The sequence below is a fragment of the Puma concolor genome, chromosome C1, assembly GCF_028749965.1.
Source record: "Puma concolor isolate L17-30 chromosome C1, mPumCon1.1.hap2, whole genome shotgun sequence".
Lineage (NCBI taxonomy): Eukaryota > Metazoa > Chordata > Mammalia > Carnivora > Felidae > Puma > Puma concolor.
This window is the reverse complement of record NC_141674.1, coordinates 126,855,546-126,873,375: the sequence shown is the minus strand read 5'-3', so window position 1 is coordinate 126,873,375 and position 17,830 is coordinate 126,855,546. Positions and strand designations below refer to the sequence as shown.

Below are 17,830 nucleotides of genomic sequence, written 5' to 3'. Positions count from 1 at the left end.
CTGTGTTGAAGTGTTCTTAGTCCAGTGGTGTACTTACATGTTTCCCTATTCTCCAGCTGCTTTTTGAATTATTTGTGAAAAACCCCACATAGCACATGCTGATTTTAGCATTTTGACCAATTCTGTTATTGATCAGTGATTGCCAAACACTTTGGCAGAATAGCATGAAGGGGAATATCCTGAAGGAAAAGAAATACTTAATGTCTAAGGAAATATAAATCTGGATTGTTTTTGATCATCTTTTCCAGTTCCCAGTGACACAGGTAACTGAGGAACAGAATAAGCAACATACTCCCACCTGGTGGCAGCATACTCACCTGATTATTTGTTCTGGGAACAAAGCTGATCTTTAAGGCAAGTGGTTTGCAGATAATATGCTCTAGCAGGAGGTGAACTGTTGAAATCTGGAACTTTTCTCTTGTAGGATGACTTCCTATTCAGCGTCTCCATTTTAAGTGGGATCCTTTGCAGCATCTTGGCTGTGTTGAAGTTTATGCTGGGGAAGGTTCTGACCAGCAGAGCACTCATAACAGATGGTGAGTAAGGCCAGTGTGCCTGATTTTTGGGGGCTGAGCTCCCACTGAGGGAAGATACTATTCAGTTGCTTGTCCTGTACAAGAGCTCAACAATTTGGAATCTATTCCTCACCATCCTCCCCTCCCCAGGCTGTTTAATGACTCTCAGAGTTCCCATATTAGGGCAGATATCTGGTACCCTGGGAATTTAATAAACTTCATGAGTCACCTCCACTTGGACCTCTTAACAGGGTACATTGGGGCTTCCCAGTCTGTGGTGTTTGTTAAAAATACAGATTCCAGAGCCAGACCCCAGCAAGTCATAATTACACCAGCGCCCCAGCCCGTTCGATGCACACTGAGATTTGGTGCTGCCTCCATGGCCAGTCCAAGGGGCCAGGATCCCACGTCACACCAGGGAAGATGGACCCTGTCGTGTCTAGCGCTCCTACATGACATTTTGACCATCAGCTTTCCAGTCTTCCTCAAGTGCCACTTCCTGCAGGGCCTGGTGTTTACTTCTGGACTTGGAACGTGCCACCTTTCTCCTGGGCTGCGGAGGCCGTTTGCCCATATGAAACCCAAGCTTTTTAAGCAGTAAAAGCAGTTTAAAATAGCAGAAGGACCAGCGACTGGCACTGAGCCCTCCTCTTTGCTGTTCTGTGTTCAGCAATGTGAGGGACGCTGTGTGTGCAACCCAGGTGGCCCAACCTGGCTTCTCAAGCTCCCAGGTGAATCCCAGGGCAGGCTGGGGGTGGGCAGGGTTCGGCCCACATCAGGCCCTGTGTTTGCTGCTGTTAGAACATGATGCTGCAGTAGCAAGGGACCACCTGGGTTTTACAGAGTTCTTTTGTGCCTGGTACTGTGCTAAGTGCCACGTTAGCTGTGGAAACCACCTCCTAACACAGGATCAGAATCACCTCTTTCAGGTTTCTGTCCCATTGTTATGAAGGGTCCTGGCTCCCAGAAGTGGAGTTGAAAATTAGATAACCTCTCTGAGATACATGGATTGCTTTCTCCCAGAGCTGGATCTGAAGAACTTGTGGTTCAGTCACATGAGAATGTCTGAGGCCACAGGCTGGACCAGTCTTCTGAGGTCTCTGTCACCCACTGAGACACTGTGGCTTTATAGGCGGTTTGCATTAAGCTGAGCCTAGTATATGGTCCCATAAGACCCTGGCCCATATGGGTGTCCTTCTCTCTCTGGGGGCACACCCAGAATCTGAGCAGGAGTGGTCTTTCTTTGTGATCTTTGTGGTCTGGTGTTTTGTAACCTGAGAAAGAAAATGCCTTGTGTAGACACGGAGTCTTTCTCTACTCTGGGATGAACAGCACAGGGTGTGCTTGGCTGAGAGCTAAAGGCTGTATGGGTATCAGGCAGGGGTTTGGGTGTGGGTTCTCCAGCCACCTTTGAGGTTCCTTTATGTTGCTCTGAGGGACACCACTCTGACAGGGCCCTGTAGGCCCAAATAGGGCAGAGGCCTGACTGGACCTGGCTGGACCCTGGCTTCTCCAGTGGCGGTTCTGTGCCTCCTTCTCTGTGTCTCTTTACCTGGAAAATGAGGGGCAAAGGAGGCAGGTGTGGGGCAGGCTGGGCCGGTCAGCACAGCTTTCCAGGCTCCCAGTGGTACGTCCTCACCTGGGGCTCTTCTTCCAGTCTTGAGCTGGGCCCCTAAGTCACAAAGCCCCCTGGCTTGCAGAGCATCAGCATTTTATCTGTTTACTTGACTGCAGTGGAGACATAGGCAGTGTTTCCCCAGAAGCCTGAGTGTGGACCCAGCAGTCAGACCCGCCCTCCCATCCCCTCACCATGATCCTGGAGCTTGACTCCTTCTTCTCAGAATAAGGGGCTCTCTGCCTTGAGTGATAGTTTTACTTAAAATTAGATATTCCAGATACTGAGTTTCTGTTTAGGCTTCATTGTCCTTCTAAACTCCCACCATTTTATAAGGTGTATCAAGAAGACCACAATGATAAGTATGTTGGTTTTTTTTAAGTTTATTTTTATTTATTTTGCAAGCAAGCAGGGGAAGGGCAGAGAAAGAATCCCAAGCAGACTCTGCACTGTCAGCACAGAGCCCAATGAGGTGCTCGAACTCAGGAACCATGAGACCATAACCTGAGCTGGAAGCAGGAGTCAGATGCTTAACCAACTGAGCCACCCAGGTGCCCCCATAAGTATGTTTTTTAAAATTTTCACTTCTGACTCTTTAATTTTTACACACAAAACCAACTACACACAAGCAGTCTTGCACCAGGGAGGGGTCATGGCAAAGAGAAGTGGACAGTTTGAGTGATAACTGTTCCACCAACAGGTAGAAGTTGGGGGGGTGCATTCCCGGGCAGAGGGGATGGTATGGGGAGAGAGCCTGGGGTACCTGAAGGGTGCAGGGGGAAGGGGCACAGGGCAGATCCTGCAGGACCTCAGATCCACAGTAGGATTCTGGATGTTTTGTTAAACATTTATCAGAGGAGGTGACATGATGGATGTTTTCTAAAGAGCCCTCTGGCTGTCAGGGTGGAGGACAGAGTGAAGGGAAGGAGATCTGCAGCAGGGAGAAGTCTCTGGGGAGCCAAGGGGGTGGCAGCAGCTGGGGACAGAGGAGGGCAGAGGGCTGGAGGATGGGGGGAATTGAAATGGTGATAGTATTTGTAAAATGGGCTGGGCTCCGAGTTGACTTGTCCATGGGGTTGATGAGAGACACACACACAGAAGGACAGAGAGCACTGTTGCAAAGTGCAGAGTGGCCAGTTCCCCATCCCAAGCCTGTTACCCATAAGTGGCCCCTGGGGGGTCGGCGAGCTCTACAGTCCCTTGCTTGGTGGGAGCACCAGCCGACTGTGCAGCAGTAATTACAGCCTCCTGCTAACTGGATCATCTGGGGTCCCAGTTTTGCTCATTCACTGATTAGCAGATCTTAGGGAACTGTGTGTAACTATCTCCTTTCTGTTCTTCCATCCCTTTGGGAGGCAGGGGCAGAGTGGGGTTCAGGAGCCATGCCTATCTTTACTGTCAGGGGCTTTTCTGAGGGGCTGGTTCTGGAGGGCATCCTTTGTGGCTGCCTGGGAGTGCCCCTCCCATGGTCTGGCCAAAGGCTGGGGGCAAGCCCGGAGCTTCTCTCCCAAGAGGGAACTAAGTTCTGGTGCAGGAAGGGTGGGCAGGCCTCCTCTGTCACCTGGAGTGGTGGCCCTTCCCACGTTGGAGCTGTGTGTGAACTGGGTCGGGCTGACTCCACCAGATCCTTTGTTGCTGGGTTGTGTCCTTACAGCCAGAGAGCGGATCTTTAGGAAAAGGGGGACAACAGAGTATGGGCAAATTCTGGAATTTCCCACTCTTGCCACACAGTGCAATAAATCTTACTTGGTTTTCTTGCTTTGAATATTCAGTCAACATGAGATTGTTCCTGTCAGCACTAGGCTGAAGTTGGCTTTGTGTTATTTAAGGGGGCGCCTGGGTGGCTTAGTTGGTTAAGTGTCCAACTTCGGCTCAGGTCATGATCTCACGGTTTGTGGGTTCGATCCCTGTATCAGGCTCTGTGCTGACAGCTCAGAGCCTGGAGCCTGCTTCGGAATCTGTGTCTCCCTCTCTCTCAAAATAAACATTAAGGTAGAATGACTTTGTGCAGCAAGTTAATAGTACAAATCAAACAGAGGAAGATTGTGGAAAGGTGCCTGGGGGAGGTTCCGAGCTAGGGGCCAGCAGGGACAGATGGAAACCTGAGTTGGGTCTGGGCCAACTGTCCTCATTCCCTCAAGATCTAGAACACCAAGAGGCTATGATGGCTTTCAAACACATGAAAAACTTTAATTAGAATTTTCTGCATAAAATTAATGTGTTTAATTATACAGACTCTTACCTAGTCATTAAGGTCAGAGCTTCTTAATATTTTTTTAAAGATAGAGACAGCGAGCAGGGGAGTGGCAGAGGGAGAGGGAGAGACAGAACCTAAAGCAGGCTCCAGGCTCTGAGCTGTCAGCACAGAGTCTGACGTGGGGCTCAAACTCATGAACCATTACCTGAGCTGAAGTCAGACACTCAACCGACTAAGCCACCCAGCTGTCCCAGAGCCTCTACTTAAAGCCTCTGATGTTATTTTGCATTCTTAATGTGATAATAGCATTTACGCTTCACAACAGCTCTGGTTTTAACTAAGGGGTCAGGAACAAGCTGTGAGCCTGGGTGGGGGGACCCAGCAGTGAGTGACCACTGGGCCTTGTGTGCTGCATGCACCTGGCCAGCATTACTGTGAGCTCCGGATTCATGTGAAATGATTGGCTGCAAAGGCTCTCAATTCAGAAGGATGTGGCAGGGCAAAGAGGGGATTGTCCCCTAGTCCCTGGTGCTTGTCCCAGTGTTCTTGCGCAGGCTTACGGAGGTGGGGCTGAACTGCGTCAGGCTCCGCCCTAAGCAAAGGTGAGCAGAGCCAAGCAAGTCGGAAGCTGCTCCCAGAAGGTGTAAGTGAGGGGAGACTCAGTGAATTCACTAGCTGTGTACTAGCTGCTTGCGTGGGTTGGGCCCCCGCAGAGCAAGGTGACTTGGTGGAGCTGAGCGGACACCTAGTGGCTGACTGGGGGACTTTCACTGTTCTCTGCATCTTCTCTGAGCTCCACCTGCTTCTCTGAGGGCTCCATGGGCTCACCTGTGCCCCTGATAAAGATGGAGCGGGGAGCAAATGAATCCAGTGTGCTCTGGGGCAGTGGTCAGCTCCTCCCTGTCTCCCCCTTTCTTCTAGCCACCCTGAAACAAAATTCCCCCAACTTTGAGAAAGCCCAAGATGTTAACTGCAGCCCAGGTAGCCTGCGTCCTTGTATTAAAAAGGACAGGAAGATTCAGGGGACAGCTGGAGGCAAGAGCGTCAATGCGTGCTTCTCATAATAGGAAGGGGAAATGGGATCTTGATGGATCAGTGGACAGGAAGGAAATTCTGCTTCTCCAGACCTGCTGTTTGCCTACTTCGCGAGGGGTGGAGGCACCACTGAGGATGTGACTGCAGAGGGCAACATCATGGGCTAACCCAAGAGGGAGGGAGGGCCCGGGTGCTCCACATGCCAGGGCCCGGGATGGACTCAGCTGGCACAAAGCTTCCCACTGCCGTGACAAAGGGCTACAGGTGGGCCGTGATGCTTTTAAAACATAGGGTTTAGAAGCATCTGCTACAGGCGCTGCATGGACAGTGGAGATGGAAAGGATGGTGAGCCCATTTCTTCATGGTCTAGAGGTAGGTGAGCACAGAGAAGCCATAGATAACAACCACACAGGGGCCACACTGACGGGAAGCCAGGAGGCAAAATGGGGTGGGGCCTGCTCTCTCTAGGGCACCTAGAGCTAGCTCTTGGGCTGGCTGGCCATCAGAGGAGACCTCTGGTGAAGGGTGGAGGTGCTCACTGTGGGTGGCAGGCAGGGATGGCCTGGCTAGACATGGGAGTGCAGGCAGAGCCCTCCCTAGCTCCAGGCTCCCAGCAAGTCCTGGCCTCTGTGTCCTCATAGTTCCCTGGCCTGGCCTTTGGAGGATGTGGCCCCCAGATGGGAGGAAGGTGGAGGTGTTTGCCTTTTCCAGTCCCCATCACCTTTATTCAGGTGAAATTGAGTTGGCAGCATTCTCCAGGCATGACCCTTGAGCAAGCTTGGAAGGGAGTGGGGAAGCTGAGTCTCCAGGGAGCCTCTGACTATCCCTCTGCCTTGCGGGAACAAAATCTCTGCCTGAGCTCCCAACATCCCCTCTCAGGTGGGGAGCGGGGGCGTCTCTCCAGCACTCTAACCACAGGCCCTGCCTGGGATGGCTTCCTCTCTCAGGACAGCTGAGTCCAGCTGCTGCTAAGTAGGAGCCCTCTTGGCACAGCCCAGGCCATGTTCCATGCCTTCTACCCTCCTCTCCTCCATCTATTAACTCATTAATTAATGCAGTAATCACTTCAGCCTCTGTTCTGGGACTTGGAATATATCAAGAGAGAAAACCCCTGTCCTTAAGCTTATGTCTGTAACAAGAAAAACAGTACAAATACCATCTTCGGAAGGGAAGAGCTCTGCAGAAGGATGATAACAGCACAAATGAGAAGGTAGGAGAGGAGGGATGGGTACGGAGGAATCACTTTCAGGCACTGAGAGTTCAGGCTGGGAAGGAGGCAGCATGAGACACCCCAGAAAGAGGGGTACAGGCTGACGGTGATGAGTCTAGAGGCTCTGGGGGATGCCAGGGTTAGCTGATGCAGGTGTTAGTGTGGTTGGAGCACCATGCACTGGGAGGTCCATATGTGTGATGGGGGAGAGGTGGCTGGGGTTGCTCATGTCAGCCTTGCAGAGTTTGGATGCTATTCAGAATTGGGCAGCTTTTCGACTGGAGGCCTTCAGCTGCTGTGTGGGGAGGAGGGAAGCAGGGAAGATGCTGAAAGGCTATTGCAGGGGTGCAGTCAAGGGGCAGGTGTGCAGGGGTGGTGAGAGGTAGACTTTGGGAGGTAACAGCTGGAAAGAATCATTTGACTGGTCAGACTTGATATTTTGGGTGTGAGCGATGTTAAGGACGGGGTCCTAGATTTTTGGACTAGGTGGATGGTGGCACCATATACAGAGAAGGTAGCAAGAGGGCCAGGTGTTTGGGTGCAAAAATTGAGATTTTTGCTTCAACCATATTCAGTTGGAGATGCTTAGGGGTGGGTTTCCAGCTCAGCAGAAGGTCAGAACAAAGAGAGCATGTGGGGAGGACACAGGCAGAGGAGGGGTTCCCACAACTGCACTGGGGAAAGGGGCGCCCCCAGGGGAGAGGAGAAGGATCCAGTAGCAGGATGGGGAAGGGATGGGTGGAGGGCAGAGAGGAGAGCCAGCCCTGTGAAGCAGAGCACAGGTTATGATCCCTGGCAGGTGGCAGCCTGGTCACTGATGACCTCGCCACGGTGGAGCCGGAGGAGGAAGGGTGACTGGAGCAGGAGCCGTGGCAGGGAGACAGCTCTTCCAGGAGTTGTGTGAAGGGCAGCAGAGCTGAGGTTGTGGTGGAGGTGGCATGGGATTCAGGAAGGAGTCTGAGAAGGGGGATGTGAGGTTTCTCCCAGGAAGGATGCTTCAGGAGCGGGGACAGAGATGAAGTTGGCTCTATGCAGGGACAGCAGCTGCGGACAGTGGGTGGTGGGTTGGTGTTGGGAAAATGATGTAGTGTTGTCTGGACCAACGTGCTCTAAGCAGTCCATGGTCATGGAAGCAGCAGAGAGCTGGAGTGGGGAGAAGGCACACTTGAGGGGAGAGAGGGAAGGTCCCATGCAGTGACCATCATTCCTTGCCCGCTAGGTCCAGCTGTTCCCATCACTGGGGAGTGGCCTGCCCAAGTCCACTCCCTGGGTCCTGAGAAAGGGGTTGGATGTAGGCATTGCTCAGCTCCTCTCTCCCCTGCTCTTTATCTAGAACCTCTCTCCACATGTATGGCCCCCTGTGTATGCACATGAGGTCGTTCAGTCCCGATCTTCATGCTTGAACCTGATGCCAACGCTTTTGAGTTGAGCAGGTGGAGCTGCCCCAGACACGCAGGGGCGCCTGTTGTGGGGGAGGTGTGTGGGCCTAGAGCTTCTCTCGGGGTTACTGTCAGGCTGAGACAGGTGTGACCCCCGGCGGCCACTCCAAGCTGTTCATTCCCATGTGGCTTTTGAAAATTCACAGGTCAAATGAAGTGGGGATCAAATGAGGCACCATCTGTCAAAGGAGACTCTGGTCAGTATCTGTTAGCGCCAGTTCTGTTTTGATTGCCATCTCTGCAACCCTGTCACAAATTCTAGACTTTGCATTTCCTTTCTTGGAGAGTGAAAATCCCAAGCTGATGTGAGGCTCTGGAGGGAAAGGACATGGGTTCAGGTAGAGTCCCAGCCCTGCCTTTCTCAATCCGTGTAACCTTCGGTCAACGGGTTGAACCTCACTCTGTTCAGCTTAGCTCTCTCGCTGGTTAAGTGGGATAAAAATCTGACTTGATACGATGCAGAAGATTCCAGGTTGGTCTTTGGTCCAGCAGACATTTGAGCCACCAAGGATTTGAGTGTCTCCTGTGTGCAGATGCTGTCTTGGACCCTACAAGTTCAACAGGGATAGAAGCCCCTGCTCCTCCTGAGGTCTGCATTCTCATGTGTGGGACAGTGACGACAAACGTGTCACATGGGCCTCGGCACCTGGCGGGGCCTGGACACTTGCCAAGGCACCATGTGGGTGTCTGAGGTGGTGGCTGTCACTCTCGAGTGCTTCTGGGCAACGTTCCTTGCAGCACATGCTCCGGGATGTGGAGGCACGCCTGGCCTTTGGGTGGTTTCATTGGTGGCTAAGAAAGTTTACTTGGCACTGCTGTCAGCCTCTCTTTGCTGTCTCTCCAGGGTTTAACTCCCTCGTGGGTGGCGTGATGGGCTTCTCCATCCTTCTGAGCGCGGAGGTGTTCAAGCATAACGCGGCCGTCTGGTACCTGGACGGCAGCATAGGTGTCCTCATCGGCCTCACCATTTTTGCCTACGGGGTCAAGTAAGTTCTCCTTTTGTCTTTGCTTTCCCAGTGGCCAGGAGTGCCATATTTTTCACTCCTGACAGTCACCCCTTGCACCTGTGACACTCCTGAGCCTGGGAGAGATTAGGTGACTGGAAAAGCCCCCAGCAGGGGTCAGAGGTTTTTGTGGCTGGCACAGAAAGGAGCCAAGGGCTCTTAGGAATTAAAGCCTAGGCCACTTGTCAGAGGCTTACTTCTATCTGTGGTCTTGACAGCTTGCTCCATGGTCTTCCTCTTCACTCTTTGTGCTTGAGGATGTGTGTCCTTCCCTTTCTCTGTAATGACACACTGGGTAAGCACCTCCTGCTGCCTGCTTCTGTGGAATGCTTAGGGGGCAGGGCCCAGCAGCACCACCCGAACAGACCCCACCTAAGGAAACTTTTTACAAAAGGGACTTGTCAGTGCAAAAGGACCACTTGTGAGGATAAAACCACCATAAGTCCTCTCATTGAAGAAATGCTGCCCAGCCATCACTGACTCGGTGTTCACACATCCGGGCTAGAGCCGGGCTTTGAGAGAACGGTTTCTAAAAGGTGTTGTGTTTCTAATTGTTGACACACTTCCTGGCTCCCGTGAGGATAGCTATAATAAAGATGGGCCGTAAGCGTTGGCCAAGATGAGGAGACACTAGAGCATCACCCATTGCTGGTTTCAATGTCAAACAGGAGTCGTTCCCGCAAATGTTCAGCATCGGAGTTCCCACTTCTTGCTGTCTACTAGGAGCCACGAAAACACACAGCCATGCAGTGACTTGCACATCAACCATCACAGCAAAGTTATCGATAGTAGGCACAACCCAAAAGTCTGTGAGTGGATGAGTATGGTAGAGCCGCACGGTATTCCTCAGCCCCAGAAAGAACGAAGCATTGCCCCATGCCAAAACATGGAGGAACCTCAAAGACATGGTGTCAGCAGCCAGTCACGGAAGGCCACGTTATGTGATCACGTATGTGATTCCACACATACGAAATGTCCAGAATAGGCCCAAGCGTAAAGACCAAGAGTACATGAGCAGGTTCCAGAGGAGGGGACCACCGGGGCCTGACTGCAGGGGGGATGGGGCGATAGAAATGTTCTGGAATTCAACAGTGGCTAATTAGGGTTTGTGCAATCTATGAATATACCAAAACACACTGAATTGCTTATAAAAAGGTTGAATGTTACTGTATGTGATTTATAGCTTTAAAAAAGCCTTCTGTTTGCTTCCCCAAGTGCTTAAGCTCCAGGGCTGTTGGGGTGACCTGCGTGTTTGCTTTTTGCAGACTCCTCATTGACATGGTGCCCAGGGTGAGGCAGACCCGCCACTACGAGATGTTTGAGTGACAGCAGCCAGCGGGGCCAGAGCGGGCTGCTCGGCATCCGCAGGAAGACAGTCAAGAGGACCAGGTTTCCATGCAGGCAGATGGTGCCAATATTTAACTGAACGTCCAGTTACTTTTTAGGAGGTTTTTGTGTTTCTGGGAACAAGGTCTGCCCAGCTGGTCGGTCCACACCACTCCCCCTTGCTCCACTGCCCCTGTCAAATATGTTAGGACAACACGCACAGGGGTGAGGACAGGCTTCCCCACCTCCAGTGAGAACTGACCTTTTTTACTTCCTGTAGCAAAAATGTTTTTGTGGGTAGGATACAATCTCTACGTGGCAGAGAGCTCCTCTGTGGTGCTTGAAGCCTGATCTGGATAGCACCTGCCCAGACCCACCTCCACTTCCAGACTCTCATATCTCCTGGCAGATTTTAAGGGAAGACCGTACCTTCTGTCCCTCACCCCTTTACATACCCAGAACCATCAGTATAGATCACTTCCTAATTTCTATCAAGGTATTTCATTAGTTTCATACTGTTTTACTAATCCCCAATCTAAACAGAGTTCAAAAGGAGACCATTCTATTTTTAAAAGTACTTAGTGATACACGTATGAGCTTTGCATGGTTGAACTAAGCACATGACCCTTTCTTGTACATTCAGAACCTGAACATACATGTAAAAACAGGATCCATTTTTGAGAGATGTGAAACTACAGTTTATTTGTAATAAATAATTATATAATCTATCCATTTATGCATATATCTATATGCTGTGTTAAGTGGTAATGGTACATTACAGTCTGTTAGAGATGGCTTGCCCCTCTGTAAGGAACAAGATGTTCTCCGTTGATTTAACGTTAGGTATAGATTCTGTAAAAATGTTCCCCCAACACACAACATTCTGTACCTCTGGCACTGCAGCTTGTCCAAGCAACAGTGTCTGACCAATAAAGACCTTTACCTGTTTTGTATGGTACGGGGAGGTTATCTTGGAGCGTCACCGTGTTGGCAAGGTACTCCGGTGTGAAGGATGATGTGGAAGGAGTCACTTGTGCCTGGGGGTGGTGAGTGGGGAGACCCTGAAGGACGGTCCTAATGGGCTCTGCAGACCCTGTGAGGTAGGGTGGTTGCACATGCATGTGGGGGTGCCTGGGACTGCCGGGTTCTGCTTCCCAGCCCTCACCCCTGCCCGCCATGCCCCATCTCCCATGGGGCTGTCTCAGGCCGGCTGAGGGGAGGTGGTTCGTTCTGAGGGGTCACTGACCTTGAGTCAATCTGACGCTTCCCGCATAGCTTCCTTTCTCCAACAGCATTTTGAGGAGGTTCTATGGGATGTTAAAATGTCACATGGGAAAAAGGGTCGACTGTATGAGTGGGTCTGGGAAATGCAAGATTCGATAGGTTTCTTTTTTGCACGTTTTCTCGCTGTAGCTCATCTACATTGTGGAAGCTCAGGGAGGGGAAGCTATGATGTAGTACCCCCCCAAACTTAAGCATTCAAGTTTTTGCTGGCACTTTTGGGGACCTGAGTCCCATAGATGCATGATGAGAACTGCATGGTGTCTGCGTTCCAGGCAGTAGCCAGGAATACCGCCGGCTGCAGTAAGGCTGGCCGTGACCTTTGTTGTTTCCAGGGCATCTCAAAAAGAAAACAAAGCCCACGAATCCTCTTGCCAATTCTGTTCCCTTGTAGGTGAATGTAAAGCAGGGGGCGTGCTCTGACATCAGTATTGGGGGATGTGATAGAACACTCCATAGTAAAACCCTTCCCTCCCCACCCCTTAAACATACCTTCTCATTAGCATTTTCCACAGGGTGTTTGCAGATGGTGGGATGTCCTTAGTGGATGCCGGCACTGGAGGATACAGCTGGATTTGTTCCATCGGTGACCCTGCACCCCCCCCCCACCGACCCCCAAAAACCACTGCCACCTGTCACACAACAAAAGTTTATTGAAAAATAAAGTTCTCCCTAGTTTTCTCTACAACAGTGGAAAACAAAGCAGTGTTCTCTATGCCGGTACAGTACACTTGGACAGCAACACCTTATTTGTAGAATCCTGCACTACATCACCCCAGAAGTGAACAGTAGAAAATGGTACCAGGAGCTGTTTGGGGACACAGACGCAAACGGCCGTTAGCTTAAGGACATCAAGGTTATGACAGCAACTACAGTAGAAGGGGTATCACCATCTCCTTTGGCATCGATTATCCTGCTCTTGTCCTGTTAATACTTGGGCATGACAGCAAAATGCTTCCCAGGTCTGTCCCACCTTGGCATTGGAGGAGGTGGTGGACTCTGCTAAGTTCCCATCCTCCGGTGCCAGCAAGGCTTTCAAGGCCCGTGGCACTGCCCACCTGAGTGCCTGCTACCACCCCTGCCACTCCCCCCCCAGACATGGGCCCCCTACCACAGGAGCACACAGCTGCCCTTTGCTGTGCCTCAACACACGGGGAGGGTGGGAATAGTCCTAAGGCGCCAAAGAATCTGGGGTAAAGGGAACGATGCTTTTAAGAAGGTAAATTCCAATCTTATACCCAAAGATGTACAGGACTGCTGATTCAGTAAAGCATCCAAAGGAACCTAGAAAAACCCTACACTCCAGCAAATTCCTCCATATTCCCAATTGCAGTCTATCCAGAATAGTGCCAAGAAAGACAAAACTCTAATAAATCAAGGAAGAGAGAGACTAAAAACCCAATAAAACAAAAAGCAAACTGACAGAGGTGTATTGGGAAAACACCACTGAAACGCAGTAACCCTCAGGAGTGATTCTAACCCCCCTCCCCCGCCACCCCTTCACGCCCCATGGCTCCATTTTTGGTCAGTCTTGGGGGTCCCCAGGATGAGCTGGCCTGGAGGGGAGGTGAGTCTTCTCGGGGACTGGGGCCAGAACAAACACATGGCAGCTAACCAGCCCAGGGTCTGATCCCTGTGGGCTGGACTGTGGAGGAGCCACCCTGGCCGGCAGGGAACAGCAAAGGGACTTCCTGGGGGATGAGAAAGTGTTCAATTGGTCATTCCTTTCTCCGTAAATAACAACACAGAAAGTCTTTATTATTTCATTTCAGAGGAATGTAGTTAAGCTTGATTTAAGGGGTAGAGTCTGTTAGAGAACTTATTTTTAATTTCTAGCTCAAAAAGTTCTGCAGAGAAGAACCCTGGAATGGTCCAGAAGACACCAGAGGGGCGAAGTCCAGCATGTGGGTCACCCTTCTCATCTCCAGTTTACACATTCCTACAGCCTAGTTTCATCTGGGGCTGAAGTCAGGCATATTTGCAAATCAGTGCATTCAGTAACATTTCAACCAGCAGGACGGGCACGCAAGGGGCTTGGATAACCTATACCAGTAATTCCTACCACATTCCAACTGGGAATACTATTTTCCTGTAGGTATTAGTTCCTTATTTCTCAAATTTTATGAAATGCTAATAATACCAATACTTAACATTTACGAGGGCTTACTACGTGCCAGACACTGCTAAACACTGAATCCTCACAAAAACCCTAGGTGCTACAAAAGCTAGGGTAATTTTTTTCTGCCTCTGAGACTGTACAGCTAATTTGGCCTTTTGCTATAAAAACTTGAGTTTCCGGTTTTTGTTGAAGTCAACAAGAATGAAAGGAACTCACCCTCAGCTTTAGGAAATTCCCACTTTCCTAAAGAAGTCTGGATCTACTTATGTCCATCCATCTCTTGCCCTTGGGGGGTGCGCTGCAGCCCTATGGGATGGATGGGATTAGAACGAAGCCAATATGGAAAATAAAATACTTTCAAATAAATAAAGCAATCCAGGCTTGGAACAGTAACACAACAGAGCCTGTCGTTAACAAAATAGACTTTTTTTTTTTAAATCAAGGATTTGGGGGTCATGGAAGAGGCTAGTACTGTCCCAATTATATACACAATCTAGGTAAACCACCTTGGAGAAATGGGGTGGCCTCCCTCAGTCTGGTCTAAAAAGCACAAACGCACCTGTACATAGCATACGGTTTCATCACCTTTACTAAACCCTGTGTTCCCTAAGGAAACAAAAAGGGTGCCTGTTCTTTTCCCTTTATGATGATCAGAAAAAGTGTTTTGGGGCTAGTGCTGCTCATGAACTCAGATCTCACCCAGGGCATGGCTGGCAGGCAGCACGGGCCCACTAGCACACTGGCAACCAGCTCTCCTCAGAGCCAAAGACACGGAGCGGCCAGGGAGGCACAGACTGGTCTGGAGGAAACCAGTCCTTCTCCTGAGGGTTCCTGTGGCCTCGTACGGGTGTGCGGGCATTTATGCTGTGGCCCAGGGGGCTTGGAGGGCATTTCTGGAGCCCAGCCTGCGCATCTGCAGTGATACAAGGATGTGTCTTCTAAGCTGGAGGAGTCTGTGATCTTCCTTAAATGGTACCCAGATTCTAAAATCCAATCCCAAAGAAAAGTGAAAAGGCACATCAAAAGTGAAAACAATAAATATCAAAGAAACAGATTCCTAATATTTTGAAACATAGAGCAAACACACACAAAAAAAGCCAACTAAAGCAGTGACAAAAACCCAATCCAGGCAAAAATGCAAAAAGTATCTCCATTTGTACATGTGCAAATCAAACTATCAAACTATATACATGAGATACATGAGGTGTTTACTGGCATTAAAGTGTGTTTCCCCTTTCAGGAGTTTTACTTCTCAAAGTGTTTATGCTTCAAAGGAAAGCTTTCTCTCTTTTAATAAATTAGATAAATTTCCCTCAATTTTTTTTTTTTTTTTTTTAAGAATTTAGGATAACATTGCAGGGGGGTGGGGAACAGGAAGCCAAATTTCACTTAGAAAAAAAAACATACAAAAACTTACAGACCAGGCAAGGTGTGCCTAGGACACAGGAAGACACTGATCCTGACTTGGGATTTCTGTCCCTGTGGAAATCATCCATTAAAAATGGGTTTAGGGTTCCGTTCAGTTTGGCAGTAGCAGAACCACCAAAGGCTCCCAGCTCCTACTCTGAGAAGCACCCTTCTCTCCCAGGGCAGCCAGGGACCGTGCCCCTTTCACACAGTGCAGATGGAGATGCCCTCTCCAATTTCCTCCTGTGGGTCACAGACCAGACTTAGGCCACGCTTCTGGTGGCCTGGGAGCTGCTGTACATTTGGGTGTTGCTGCCTCTGTTCATAAAGCCCTGGACAGCTGGGGTGTGGGTTTGCCTGGGAAGCAGCAGCTCCCCACCTGCAGAACTCTTCTTACTTCCGGCCACTACTGGGCTGGGGGGTGGGCAGCTGGGATCTTCAAGTGCAGGAAATAAAGTGCTCTGCTGGACTGCTTGACCTGAGTCCTGATACAGAGGAGAGGAATGGGGAGGCGGAGAGGCCCTGAGCTCAGCAAATGGGACAGCCATAAATCCATAAATCCCTGCAGCCTTTGGAATACCATGCAGGCACAGCATCTTTCTGGGAATGTTGCCTTCCAACTTCCTTGTTTTCTGAGTCCCTGTGCTTATTTAAACAGCTCTGCAAAATGGGTTAATCTGGCTGAGCTAGAGAAATCGGTCTCAGCCCATAGGCTCCCCCTGCTGGTCCAATGCCTGCATGATATCTTCACTTTTGGAAGCTCCCACAAAAGCCCAGGAGAGGGCGGCACTGGCCCAGGAATTGCAGCCCTGGGAACTCAAGCAAATTCCTACAGCCTAGGGTGAAACCAAGAGACCCATTCCTAGGGAAGAGCTGCTCCTAACAACACAGAAGGCCGTTGCTTCTCTCACAGCAGGTATTGCCCTTGCAAAACTTCAGGAACACACACACACACGTATGCACGCACACTCACAGACACAGACACACACACACACACACACACACACACACACACACACTCACACCCTATAACCAAGACTCCCTTTGGACTTATACCCTTGCTGCTGGGCCCAGGTAGAGGCTGTTCTCTGCTAGTTCCTGAGGGGCCCCTGCACCGATGCTCAGGGCAGAGGTCTCCCTATCAGAAGTCTGTCACACGTGCTCGGGCCACCTGAGAGGTGGGGAAGACCCTGGCTGCTCCGCCTCACCCCCTTCACTCTCTGGGATCAGAGGTACAATTCAGACCCACTGATAGACTAAGAAAAGAAAGGCTGGCTGTGCATTTGATATTACTTCTGCACTAGGGAAGAATCAAGAAGCAGGCACAATCTAACTTCCGCTACCTAAAGGCTCCACCTGCCGTGTGATCCTCGTGATTTAGCTCACTTTTCGAAGGCCCACCCAGCCATCAGCCCTGCCGAACAGTTCTGTCTGGCCGAGGCTGGGCTGGCTGTCTCAGATGGCAGGGAGTGGGCTAGGAAGCACAGGACTGCTGGGGGAGGTGGGGAGCACGGTGCTAGGTGACCAAGGCACTCAAAACCACCAGTGAGGGCTAGATGGATGACACCACAGCTCATAACTGGGATGTTCTGTAAGAGAGAGAAAAGGACTCATTGTTATCAGCATGGAGATGCCAGGGACTTCACAGGAAACACACACACTTCTAGCCGGAGCACTGAAACAGTGCTGGGTGGGGGCGGGGAACTCAGACCAAGGCAGAGACTGGGGACTCCAGGGTTTGGAAGGGGCATCCAATGACTGACGGGGCCAACCTGCCAACTCAGAATATGCCCCTCAGAAAAGTCACGCCTTGAGGAAGAGCCAGCATCAGATTCCAACCCCATGCAAGACACACACACCCACACCCAAGGGTGAGCGGCCAGCACTGCCCACCACATTCGTCCTGGCCTGCCCTATTCCCCTGGCCAACATCAGGTCCACTGAGAGCCTCATTTCTGGGACGTCGGTGACATGAGACATGAGAAGGACTAGACACAAGTGCATGTGTCTGGAGCACAGCTCTGGTGGTGGAACTGGTTCTCAGGGGCCAGCTTCACGGGTGTCCACACCCCAGCTCAGATAAGCCTCTTTAGGGGTAAATAAGCATGACCTTTAGTCCCCCTTTTGTACTTTCCTCCTTCCAGTGGCATTTAAGGGAGGGTAGATTTACCACAAAGTAGCAAATGTCAATTCTTCAGTCGTGTTCTTTCTTTCCCAAAGAGATCCTCATCAGAAATTAGGGCCAAGGGGTGTGTGTGTGTGTGTGTGTGTGTGTGTGTGTGTGTGTGTGTGTATGTGTATGTGTGTGTGATGGGCAAGTGGGAGGGTCAAGGAAAGGAGCTCTCACTGCAAAGCAGCCCCATCTTTGGTCCCTGGCTGGGCTCTCAGAACAACACAGGCACGTCCCCGCACCCAGGAGGTGCACGTCTTCTAGCTGCCATCTGTCAAGCACACACAAGATTTTCTTTTGTTCTGCCACCATCCACTTTGAGGAGCCAGATCCCCGCAGCTGCCCTCAAGCGAGCCACCAGCCCCACAGTGCACCCTGTCTCCCTCCTGCTTCCTTCTGGAAGCAGACGGGAATAATAATACAGTGAAGGTGGACAGTAAACAGTGGGAAATCAAAGAAACAAGACATGTGATCAATCCCTCTTTGCCCTCCCCTGTTCCCCCTCCCACCCA

The 17,830-nt window shown here is 50.7% G+C and overlaps 1 protein-coding gene across 2 annotated transcripts in view; it reads left to right on the top strand.

Annotated features, from left to right (window-relative positions):
* TMEM163 (transmembrane protein 163) overlaps positions 1-11,294 on the top strand; it is a 252,230-nt gene extending 240,936 nt beyond the window's left edge. The window contains exons 6-9 of one of the 2 annotated variants that reach the window (XM_086715213.1): positions 425-536; positions 8,158-8,208; positions 8,856-8,997; positions 10,281-11,294. In XM_086715213.1, the coding sequence (XP_086571339.1) occupies positions 425-536; positions 8,158-8,208; positions 8,856-8,997; positions 10,281-10,341 (366 nt within the window). In that variant the 3' untranslated portion in view covers positions 10,342-11,294. The remainder of the gene's footprint in view (positions 1-424; positions 537-8,157; positions 8,209-8,855; positions 8,998-10,280) is intronic. The other variant, XM_086715214.1, reaches the window with a different exon arrangement.
* The last annotated feature ends 6,536 nt before the right edge of the window (positions 11,295-17,830 follow it).